General features: G+C 38.8%; 1 protein-coding gene across 2 annotated transcripts in view; it reads left to right on the top strand.

The window, feature by feature from the left end:
- Window positions 1–12,827, top strand: part of LOC111866094 (transient receptor potential cation channel trpm) — an 89,036-nt gene extending 76,209 nt beyond the window's left edge. The window contains exons 16-20 of one of the 2 annotated variants that reach the window (XM_023854677.2): window positions 269–445; window positions 3,789–3,845; window positions 8,373–8,576; window positions 9,119–9,276; window positions 9,360–12,827. In XM_023854677.2, the coding sequence (XP_023710445.1) occupies window positions 269–445; window positions 3,789–3,845; window positions 8,373–8,576; window positions 9,119–9,276; window positions 9,360–11,685 (2,922 nt within the window). In that variant the 3' untranslated portion in view covers window positions 11,686–12,827. The remainder of the gene's footprint in view (window positions 1–268; window positions 446–3,788; window positions 3,846–8,372; window positions 8,577–9,118; window positions 9,277–9,359) is intronic. The other variant, XM_033752109.1, reaches the window with a different exon arrangement.
- Window positions 12,828–13,181: the final 354 nt, after the last annotated feature.

Here is a 13,181-nt window from a genome sequence, read left to right on the forward strand (position 1 = left end):
GGTTAGTACCTTTGGATACAGAACAAGTAAAAAGGTTACATACATAAGTACAGGCAATTTTAGCTTAAAAATTAATATAACTTAATTTTACATCATTCTCTATTTACATTGAAGTATTCATCTAAAGAGTAGAAGGAATGAGCATGTAGCATTTATGAATACACAATAAATTGAAGAAAGCTGCCAGTGCAAGATCTTTTAATGCCCACCCCATCAGTCTAATGTAACATGCATTCATACTAGCTTGAAGAAAATGTGGATGCTTTAGGTGATCCTGGGACTGCTGTGTCCATTCTACATTGCAAAGCTGGAATTTAAGTCAAAGGAAGAATTGCAGCTCATGCCCCAGACTGAAGAAGAACATCTGATTGGTCTTGAAGAAGAAAATGAGAGCATAGAGGGACAACCCACGGACACTAATTGTAACTTGGAGCCAGATGCTGAGGTAAGCTTACAGTCAGAATGTAGAGAGAATAGGAACTACTGCCAGTGTCAAACACTTTCATGGTCCTGCCTGACCATGTGAACAAAGCAGTTTATTGCTACTAGTGAAATCATAAATAGTCTTGAAACATGCTAGAAGAACTGTTAACAAATATGTCAGGCATGTTTATGGGTTTCATCTGGTTCTTCTGTGTTTCCAGAAAATATGAACTTATTTAACATGATATAGCCTAACTCTTTAGTAATGTAATCAGTATTAGCTTGTACTCACATTATTTTTGTCTTTATTTATATAACAAATTTTAAATTAATTTCATTAGTGGGGCTACCAACTGCATTATTGTACCAATAAACTGATGTCGTCACAAGAGACTTCTTGAAAGATATAAAAATTGTTGAGTCACCATAAAAATTAATTCAGTAAATATATCCAACAAGAAGCAAAAGTAAAGAAAATGGAAGAAAAATGTCATTCTGTGTGGAATGCCAGTGAAATGTTGGGATGATGTAACTCAACAAGGTAGTGTTTTATTGCTGCTGTTATTTAACCCTTTTGCCCTATGTTACTTTCTCACCATTTTCCAAAAATAGTGCAATTTTAAGATAAAAAAAGCAACAAAAATGCATTGTCGTATCCCATTGAATGAAGATTAAAAACCCAGGGCCAGGAGATGAATATTTCTTAATGTGAACTAAAGTTGAATTTCAAAATATACAGTAATGGATGCTCACAGTGGCTAGGTTAGTGTCTCTGTGGCTGAGTCAGATTTAGAAGCATTAATTTGGCGCAAAATTTGGTTTTAACTAAGTCTTGAGAGGAATGGATTTATATCTCCTCTCACTCTTGACCTTGGCACCATCTTTAGATGAGCGGCAGATTCGTGCTCTGGCCAATTTACGCAAAGGAATATGCCCTTGGTACACATTGGGCAAGAGGCTGCATGGATTCTTATACTGGTTTGGACATGTGGAGAAGAAGAAATGCCTTTTCTCTGGCAGGAATTGAACCTTAGTTCCTTGGTTGTTCATCCCATAACCTACTTGCTGTGCTGACCTTGCTGTCATGGCTCCCTTATTGCTTGCGTATTCTCACACTTATACTTACGTATTTCACTGTTTAACCTTATGACAGATGTCCAGTTGGATAATGCTTATGAACAAAGGACCCATGTTCTATTAGAATGTTTGGCTTCACAGTTATGGTGAATGACGTCGAAGCATGTATGTAACATGAAGATGACCTAGGAATAGAGCTAAAACATGTAATGGGAAAGAACAAACACTTAATACTGGATAGTTGTGTTGATGGTACTGTAAGAGTTATATATATATAAAACACCACAGGATGCTAGAATGAATCACAATCAATATATACTAGATATAGTATACATTAAAAATTTACAACACATGAAAAGTTTGCAGTACCTGACAATGGCCAAAAAGCTGAAACATGTTGAAACTTTTAATGACTGTATATCTGTATGTGGATTGTGTGTATGGAAGGCAAAATAATAAACTCTTACCCTTGCTACATTAGAGGGTATGGTGCATCTCATTTCTCCACCTTAGTCATCAACATTGCATTCCTTTGACATACCCAATTTTCGCGCTGAGTTACAGTGGAATAAACTGTTACATCACTACTGGTGTAAATGATAGCATACGCAACCTGTCAAGAGGCTTAAGGGTAGTAACCCCAACATTGGACTATGGCACTTTGGTTGATGAGCAAAGATTGTAATTGCCTTCAAGATATCACATAAAGAGGACCAGATTAAAAATTATGAAAATGACCCAAAATATAATAAATATATGGGAAAAAAATATATATGACACTTTGTCACTTGGAGCGTACCATATAAATATCATAAAGAAATCAACTGGATGATATTTTAGCAAAAAAATAAAACATAAGAATCCTGGGTACATCAGAAATTGAGAAGTCAGAAGGATCAAAAGAAACAAATAACTACATTAAAATTTACAACATTGTAAGAGAAAATAAAACAGACCTTTCTGGTATGAAGCTAAGTATACATAGATCTCATAAGTCCATAAAATTAACAGTTATGCATGGTCTGACAATAAAGTTCGCAGACTCATTGCGGAACTGGTTTTGTGGAACGGCCTTCAGAGCTGCTGTTGCATTACTCCTGATGTCATCAGTGTCATCAAAATGCCATACTTCCAATATTTCCTTTATCTTTGGGAACAGAGAAAAAGTGTCAGAACATTATGACTGTTCCACCTGTTGGCATCCCTGGTAATTTGAAATTTTCTGATTTAATTCAATAACTTGCATGCACTTGTCAGTATTGCTGCCATGATATTTCAGTCTTTCCATGGTCGTTTTACTCACCATCGTCATACCCTTCCATGCTGAATGTTCATAGCATTTCAAAAATAACCAGCATATCTTCCACATTTTCATAATTTGTGAACAAAATTAAAATTTTATGTGCCATTAGCACACACTGTGCAGTACAACTAAGTAAATAGAGAATACAGTTCTGCCAGCACATTGCGGTGTTTCTGGAGAAAATTATTGCCCTTGATTGAAAAAGACAATGATCTATACTGAGGCTACAGAAAGGAGCCCCACTGGTAGTTACGATGACACTGCTGGAGGCTTCCTCCTTTCTTCATATTAATTTCTTAATTTATTTAATATTTCTGTCGATCCATACTGGTACAACCATTGCTATATTCCTTCCAGTTCCATGCTGCTGGATAAGGCTGTCAGTGCCAATATTAGTATGAACAGAATGACAGAAACCTGGAGGGGAATATGAGGAAGTACAATTGAGAGGGAAACATAAGAGCTTAGAGTGATGTGAGTAGGGTTCATCCATGAAGCCTCTTTCCACAACCTTGATATAGCAGTTTACTGTGAAGCTAGAATGTCTGCCAATGTAATTATAGCTCTTATATGTTCCATAGGAGAAGCACAGGACATGTTTTGGTTCATCCAGCAAACAGTTATGTCCATAACCTGAAAGACATGCCATACCAGATGCAGAGACTGCATTGTGGTGATGCATATTAGTAGTACACATGTAAAGTAGGCGATGAAGATAGAAGAGAAAGGATTTTATCCAACTTTCATTTATGTAACATACCTTGACATTTCACTCACATCCATCAAGTGCCAAGGTCAGGAATGGTTGAACTGTACCCCCACTTCTCATGTTCTCATGGCGTGATGCATAATTAATCAAACACAGGGACAACTTTGCTTAACTTTACCTTATCTGAAATTCAATCCAAATTTAAGAACAGCTGTTTGTAAATAGGTTAACTTTTCAAATAACCAAAGCATTGAATATATGAAACATTTTTTTTAGAAGAAGCCACGAAAGTTTAGCATCAGGAGCAACCCTACAAGCCAGCAGGGTATCAAGGTAGTTAACCTGTGTGTTGTGTTCTTGTATGTTCTAAGTTTTCATACAGGGAAATGGTGTAAAGGAAAGCAGACACTGAACTAACACAGAAGCCAACCCCTCATGTTGTTAAGTTCTTACATTTTGGTATCATTCTTGTTGCACCAGTTGATTATTGTGAAGCCCCTTGGATGCTTGGGTTTTTCCATGCTTTTCTGTTTTGTTAATGTTATGGATGTCCAGTATTGCAGAAAGATTTATTTCTGACAGAAGCAGGTAACACAGCTTTATTTTTCAGTGTATTGCACTTACTACTCTGTCCAAAAAGTATCCAACCTTGCAGCAGGAAAAAAGTTCTGTATCTCGGTGGCTACAATACCTAATCACCTTCAAAGTCGGCCCCTTGTGACTCCACACACTTAGCTCAGCGGTCCTTCCATCGCTGGAAGCAATTCTGAAAGGCTTCTTTTAGAATGGTGTGCAGCTGTGCCATCGCGTTCTATACGATGTCCTCGTGGCTGTCAAAACGGCAGCCTTTTAGCGGTGTCTTCAATCTCGGGAACAGCCAGAAATCACAAGCAGCCAAGTCAGGAGAGTAGAGAGCCTGGCGAACCTGCGGAATGCTGTGCTTGGCCAGGAAACCCTGGATCAGGTGCGATGAATGAGCTGGGGCGTTGTCATGATGCAGCTGCCAGTTGCGTGCGTCCCACAGCTCCGGTCTCTTGCGCCGAACTGCATCACAAAGATGGTGGAGGACTGCTTGGTAATAATCCTTATTGACAATCTGGCCTAGTGGTGCATACTCATGATGCACAACACCCCGGTAATAAATAAAACAGTCAGTATCACTTTCACATTGCTCTGAACCTGTCGTGCTCTTTTGGACCTCGGGGATGTTGGATGCTTCCATTGTGACGCCTGGACCTTGATTTCCATGTCATATCCATACCCCCACAACTCGTCACCAGTGATCACAGTCTTCAGGAACTCAGGATCCCTGTTGGCGCACTCCAGCATGTCCTGCGCAACCTCAAGGCGGAGATGTTGCTGCTCTGGCGAAAGCAGCTTGGGCACAAAGTTTGCTGCCACTCTTCACATGCCCAAATCCTCAGTTAAAATTGTGTTTGTGGAACCTCTGCTGATCCCAACCTCATCAGCAACTTCACGGATGGCCAAACGACGGTCCTCCATGATCAGTGTCTGCACTTTTTCCATGACATCAGCATTGACGGTCTCCCAGAACGCTGCTCACTGTCCGCCAACATACGGCCATGTTTAGAGCAGTTGAACCACTCTTTAATTTTAGTGACCCCCATTGCATCATCGCCGAAAGCCTGCTGAATTTTGTGAATTGTTTCCGCTTGGGTATCCCTAAGTTTCTGACAAAACTTAATGCAGTATCACTGCCCCAAGCGTTCTGTCGTCTTGAGCGATGAACACGTGTTACACCACTTCGCTATCTGGCAGCCACAGACGCATTCGGCAGTGTTGCGAGTCAGCAAAAATCATGCACCCGCATGAAAGTCCCTTCTACCACTATGCTCCGTTTCCCCACCCCATTGGCCATTACTTACAGCAGAAAAAATAAAGTCGGATACTTTTTGGACATATTGTATACATTTCAGACTGCGCACTGCACTTTCATGTCTCTTGTTTTATATATATATATAGTAAACCACCTGTTATCTGGCATATATATGGAGTGGGTTATGCTGATTACATGAATCTTCTGGTTGCTTCAGAAAAGATCTTACAGACACCCAGTACCAAGCCAGAAAAACACATTTTCGCTCTATTTCTTGCATGGAAATCTTCCTAGGAGATGCCTACTGTACCAGATCGCAAAGTCATCTAGCCTCTGCTGTATCCCCATTGTTTTCAACTTTGCTGTACAATATGCCATTGGGAAAGTCCAGGAAAACCAGGTGGGACTGAAATTAGATGGAACATGTCAGCTTTCGGTCTATGCTGATGCTATAAATCTATTGGGAGATAACATGGATACAATAAAGAAAAACACAAACTCTAATTGACACTAAGGAGTTTGGTCTATAAGTAAATACAGAGAAAACTAATTATATATTGATGTCTCATCCCCAGAATGCAGGGTAAAATTATAGCATAAAAACAGATAATAGATTATTTAATAGTGTAGCACAGTTAATATATTTGGAAACAGCCATAACAATTCAAAATTTGATTGAGGAGGAAATTAAGAGGAGATTTAATTCTGGTAATGCTTGCAACCATCCAGTCCATAAACTTTTATCTTCTCATCTGTAGTCTAAAAAGTTAAAAATTAGAATATACAAAACCATAATTTTGCCCCCCCCCTTTTTTGGATGTGAAACTTGGTCTGTCACATTAATGGAGGAACTTACACTGGGGGTGTTTGAGAACAGAGTGCTCAGCAGAATATTTGGGCCGTGGAGCATTGAAGTGATGGGAGGTTGGAGAAAACTGCATAGTGAGGAGCTTCATAACTTGTACTCTTCTCCAAGTATAAATAGAATGATGAAATCAAGGAGGGTGAGGTAGGCAGAGCAATGTAGCACTCATGGGGGAGAAGAGGAATGCATATAAGATTTTGGTGGGAAAGCCAGAAGGAAAGAGATCGTTAGGAAGACCTAGATGTAGGTGGGAGGATAATATTAAAATGGATCTTAGACTGGACTGGATTGATCTGGCTCAGGATGGGGACCAGTGAAGGGTTCTTGTGAATATGGTAATGATCCTTAGGGTTCCATAAAATGTTGGGAAATTCTGGAGTGGCTGACCTACTGGCAGTTTCTCAAGAAGGACTCATCTCCATGGAGTTATTTCATTAGTTAGTTAATTATTTTCTGAATACAAACTTGACTGATCAGGTGGCTTTTATAAATTGTCAGTGGTATTAGTTTCATCCCTCCATGATTTAGGATTTCACAATTTATATTTTCAGTAAGTTCTAGATCTTCTAATTAGGCCATAGCATAAATCTCTCAAGAGTGTTCACATGTGGTAGTTCGTTGTTAATTCTCCATTACAGAACAAATTATATAACTCACCAAAATATATTATATTTAAGCATCCTGTTGCACTCTACACGATAAATGACATATAATATATATTGTTTGCACTTGGGATGGAATTTGTGTCATTTATCACCAAAATATCCTTGAGGGTGCACCCGACCTTGAGTCGACAGTCTTACAGAAAAATAGTCCATGGTATTCAATGATATCTTTAGTATGGCGACCTTGGATCCAATCATATGTTTCAAATAAAATCTAGTAACATTTTAAAGATTATAGCATCTGATGTAGTAAGTATTCATTAAGGGCAGTTAGTTCCAGTACACTTATATTATGAAATTATTACACTTTATATTGAAATTACTTTGAAGATTGTTTACTGCTTGAAAAATATATATGTATACTGCTGGCTAGAGAGATGTACAAATTTGCTGTCCATCACTGAAGAGTCTCATTTGTGGTATGAAAGTGGGTGTGTGTTGTTCACTGAGCACTTCTGTTGTCTTTTCAGATGTATATGGTTGCCTTTAAATATCTGATGTGGCATCATAGTAGTGGGATTTGTGAAATATTTGTTATGTTGCATAAGCATTCAGTGTAATATCATATTGTAGCATCCTGCTGCACATCACTTAGTATCAAATGTTACTAGTTCCACCACATCATGTGCAACATGTCACATAGCATAACGCAACATGAGGAACAATACTTCACGTGGAATACACATGCGCATAGAGGGAATCATGTATTAAAAAATTAATAAGCAAAGCCAGAAGCACAGCAGTTTCCTCAACTATAATTTTAAACACCTGATGATGACCACAGTGGTCAAAACATATAGTGAAAAACTTTCAAAATGTTAAAAGTTATGTGATGTGCAGAACTTTTAAAGTGAGACATGTTGCACGGGAGATGGTGGAACCAGTAACATATGATACACTCTGTGTATTTTGTTGTGTCTGCCCAATACAAGTTGTTTTGCACGTTTTCCTATACAGAGCTGATTTGTTGTACTTATTTGGTTTACTGTTCCATAAATGCAGTTATTTAGTTAGTGAACATCAAAAGAGGCTTTAAACATTCAAGGAAGAAGGACAAAGTTAACTTGATGATCAAATGATATTTTAAATATTTCCAGGCAGAGAACTTCTTTCTTATGTACTCAAAACTGAACTGAGAATTTTTCATTCATTTTTGGGGTTAAAGTCAAATCAATGAAGATAAATTGAATTGTAACCTTCAACAGAAAGGAGAGAGTATTTGCTTTCTTATATCCCTCAGTGTTGAAGAAAAGAGAGTTGTCAGATTAATGTGCACATTATGACTGTGCTTACTAAACACTGCCAGCGAGTTGCATAGTTGTGTGGAACATACTGTACAGTCATGTGCCAGTAATGTAGATATCTCATATCTTGCATTTAAAATAAAATGTCAGAAATTTGTTCACTGTTGTATCATGTGCAATGACAGGTTATCTTCTAGCATTGGAAAAAATTTGCTCTAAGAGTGTGACTGTGTCCTTTTGTTGTTACAGGCTTTGATTTCTCATGAGAACTATGCTATGAGAAACACAGTTGTTCAGGAAAATGGAAAAGTTGTAACTGAATGTGATGACATGAACCAGCATTTTCATTTTCCATTGGATTATTTTGAAGTGAAGAACAATCGACCCCTGAGACTGAGAAAGAAACTATATGAGTTCTATACTGCACCAATAACAAAGTTTTGGGGGCACTCAGTAAGTGATTGATCCTCTACTGAACACTTCCTGCTTAATCTGTGTTATGTGCTTAAACCACAAATTCAGTATGCATTCAAAACAGCTTGAACACTCACCAAGTTCAGACAGTATTTATTATTAGTGGATTGATTTTGACAAAGATTGTATGATTTAGAGCTGAACTTACCAAGATTAGTTATGTATTGGTTCCGGAGGTCCAGGGTTCGATTCCCAGGGTTACTAGATTTTCTGAGAAGTAGTGGGTCCGAAATGGGGTCCACTCAGCCTCGTGAGGATAATTGAGGAGCTGTTTCAAGGAAAAAGTGGCTCTGGTCTAGAAAACCGAGGTTAATGGCCATGGGGATCCATTGCACTGATCATGTGACACCCTCTATCAGGTAAATTTGGCACTAACTTCTCAAACAAGCGGCAGTTGCTCAGTTGGTATAGTTCGCTTGCAGACTACAGGCCACAGAGTATTTTTTATGAAATATCAGATGACATGTAGTCAAAATTCATAATGAAAATACTGGATGTGAAAATAAATCATTGCATTTCAGATTGCATATATTGTCTTCTTGGTGACTTTTACATATGTGGTGCTGGTGAAGATGGACATGAAACCTTCATGGCAGGAGCTATACACTATTGCTTATATATGCACATTGGCCTTTGAGAAAGTGAGAGAGATTGTATCATCAGAGCCAGTTGCTGTCAGGTATGACACTCGTGTGTTCTTACTTTTGTGCTCTCCGTTTTAATATCCTATGCATGTTCTCATCATCCTTTCTGTTGTTTCAGCCACAAGCTTTCAGTATGGGCTTGGAATATGTGGAATCCTTGTGATGCAGCTGCCATAATATTCTTCCTCATAGGCTTATGCCTGCGTTTGCGCTTGTCCTCAATGCAAGTTGGTCGCCTTATTTTCTGTGTTGATATTGTCTACTGGTATCTTCGTATTCTGAAAATTCTGGGGGTGAATAAGTACCTTGGCCCACTCGTCACAATGATGGGCAAAATGGTCAAGGACATGATCTATTTCGTTGTTCTTCTCCTTGTGGTATTGATGAGTTTTGGGGTGTGTCGCCAGGCAATCCTCAACCCAGACAAAGAGCCAAGTTGGTCTCTTGTTCGTGACATCTTCTTCAAGCCATACTTCATGCTTTATGGTGAAGTATTTGCAGACAGCATTGACCCACCATGTGGTGATGACCCTGGTTTGGAAAAGTGTCAGATGGGTCGCTGGATTACTGCTGTTGAAATGGCAGTGTACCTTCTTGTGGCCAACATTCTTCTCATCAATTTGCTTATTGCAGTCTTTAACAACATCTTCAATGAGGTGAATGCCATTTCACATGAAGTTTGGATGTTCCAGCGTTTCACAGTTGTCATGGAGTATGAAGAGAAACCTGTACTTCCTCCACCACTAATTGTGCTGTGCCATGTGTTTCTGTTGCTCAAATATTGCCACCGTAAAGTGCGTGGCGTCCGAGAATTGTATGACAATGCCTTGAAACTATTTTTGGACCATGAAGACTTGGAACGGCTATATGATTTTGAAGAAGAGTGTGTGGAAGGTTACTTCCGTGAGCAAGAAACAAAGTTACATGTGTCAAATGATGAGTGTATCAGGAACACAGCTGACAGGGTAGACAACATGTATCAGAAAATAGAAGATATTAATCAGAAAGAAAACAAACTTAATTCAGCTCTTCAAGGAGTTGAGTTCCGCATGAGAAAACTAGAGGACCTCACCGATCAAACTTTGTCTCACTTGGCAGTTATCCATCGGTTTATGGCAACTCATGTGCAGGATCCCTTGCCCATGTCAGACTTACCAGATGTCAGATTGGGTACCGAGAGAATAAGACTGTCTAGTGACAGGTCTGATGATCAAAAGGCTTTGTCAGAAACATCTGATCATGCAGAAAAGGTTCACCTTCTGCCCATGCTCAGCCGGGACCGAAGAAGGCCTACACGCTCCCTGACAGAAGTGAGACCTGATTCATTTTTGCTTGGTGAAAGTTTCCATGTGCGGCTAGATGATGATGTGCAGACCACAGATAAATTCATCCCCATGTTTGAGAAAGCAGAACAGGAGGGAGAAGAAGAAAAAGAAGAAGACGGTGAAATTTCAGACCTGTCACATACCATAAGGAAGAGGATACCACATCAGCTTACTAAGCAGATGAGTATGTCGCGAAATTCTCTCTCAGATCCAGTTGAAAGTCATTCAGGAAGCAATTTAGAAGGCACTGCAGATATTGGAAACAATGAAGATAATACACAATCACGCATTCTTTTCAGAGGGAACTCTTCAGATTACCGATCGGAGAGGAGAGAATCCAGTGCGAGCAGTAACAGAAAACACAGCCTTGAAATTGGTGAGGATTCTGAGAAAGGCAGTGTAATGCAGCGCCCTCCTGCTCTAACACGGCGACAGATCAGTAAGACACATTCTGAACCAGAGAATGCAACTGGACCCAATTTGCAGGATGAGAATGAGATTCCGCGTGTGGCTGTGGTGGAACGCAGTGTGACATGGGCAGAGCCTCGAATAACTGTGATACCCCCCAGTATCAGAACAAATCCACGTGCAATGCTGTTAGCCATGCATTCGGAATATACAAGCATCACAGATGAGCTAGAAACAGTTTGTGGTCTTCTCAGTCCCCCACATACCCCCAGATTACTGTCACCACCGCGACCTGGTGAGAACCTGCCTCGCCGAACTCGACACACATCAGAGATGTCTAACCCTGAGATGGCACTTTTCCTGGAAAAGGAGCATTTGCGAGATGCTGAGGAAAACGATTATCAGCTGATGGAGACATTGATGCATCAACACATGGGTCAGCATGAAGAGGATGCTGCAGAATGTAGTGCCTTTTTCCTCAATGTAACAAATGAAACACCTGAGTTCCGCAGTCGGTCCCTGCACCGGAGCAGTGCCATTGAAGTGAAGGATTTTCCCACCCCATGTACACATGGTCCACCAGCCATCTTTTGCACAGATGCTGATTCACAGCAGTTGCAGATCATTTGCACAGAGTCTGGGCTTGAAGAGGTGTCAGGTTCAGGGGCTGATGCACTAAGCCTCATGCCTACATCAGAAACCACTTGCTGATTTATGAAATATTTCCTGTGTCAGTGATAGTGCATATCAATGGCCCCACTGTTCTGATAACCAAAGTGAATATCTTCTGGCATAATATGTGGTACCCTGATTAAATATTTAATTGTAAGGACATGTAGTTAATCAGGGTTCCATATGAAAATCTCACATTTTGTTAGCTTAGAGAGTTTGGCTTTAAAAAATGCTTTAATTACTTAATAGAATAGAAGTGCCACACAAGTTGGGACAATAGGGTATGAGTTTATATAAACTGAATGGCTTCACAGAGACAAACAGATCAAAATTTAGTAAATGGTCTTCTTATATATTTATGATGATATGTGGAATACTTTTTAAATATTGAATATATCAAAATTACTGTATTAGAATGTCATTTTCTTGATTATTTTTCACTGAAATCATTTGTGAGACTTTTTCCAAATATTATGCCACAAGAATTAACAGAGAACAGTGAGATGTGAGGTTCTCGTGATGGTACCTATGAAGATTACTGACTTTGCACTGTGACCCCATATAGTCTGGTTGGTAAATCCCTACCACACTACACAGTGTCACATCTCAGAGGATGGTAATCTTAACAGAAAACAGTATTTCCACTAAATGATTTTAATATCAAGTATGAATATTAGTTCATCATGATCCACAAATGTATTTTTATTTCCTCAACTTAAGAGACTGAACTGTCTTGTTATTTCCAGCCATGTATCTCATACAGATTTTCTGACTTTGTATGGATTAGATCACTATATCCTATCATTAGCGGATACTTTGGCAAACTCAGTAACAAATAGCCTTGGTAGTTTACCTGAAAGGAACTACTTGTCATTTATGGAACAGGCAATAAAATTTAAATTTCCAAAAATTTGTAATAAACCAGTCACTACTGAAGAAATTGAAAAAATCATGTACTCTTTTAAAACTAAAGATTCCTGTGGCTATGACCCGATATCTTTGAGGGTCTTAAAAATGAGTACAGCCTTTATAAGTTTGCCCCATAATCATATATGTAATAAAATTATAAGATTTGGTGTTTTCCCAGAGAGACTAAAGTACTTTTGTAAAAATTGAGGCTTTCACGGCGGTGACTATGAAGAAAGCAGTCTTCTGGGATTTGGCACCGTGTATATGTGGTGTTAACTGACATTTCGGAGGAACATCGGTTAACACCACATATACACGGTGCCAAATCCCAGAAGACTGCTTTCTTAAAGTACTTTTATTTGCAGATGATACTAGTCTAATAATTACAGACAGAGACACAGATAATATAAACGCTAAATTAAATATAAATTTTCAAATAGTGCACAAGTGGTTTAAATCAAATTTGTTATCTATTAATTTTTAAAAAACCTATTATATGCAATTTAAAAGAAAAAACACTGTATCAACTGATGCTATATTGATCTGTAATAATAATGTTATAACTGAAGTTTCCCATATTAAATTTCTAGGTTTAATAATAGGTGATACATTGACTTGAAATTTGC

The sequence above is a fragment of the Cryptotermes secundus genome, unplaced genomic scaffold (assembly GCF_002891405.2).
Source record: "Cryptotermes secundus unplaced genomic scaffold, Csec_1.0 scaffold318, whole genome shotgun sequence".
NCBI lineage: Eukaryota > Metazoa > Arthropoda > Insecta > Blattodea > Kalotermitidae > Cryptotermes > Cryptotermes secundus.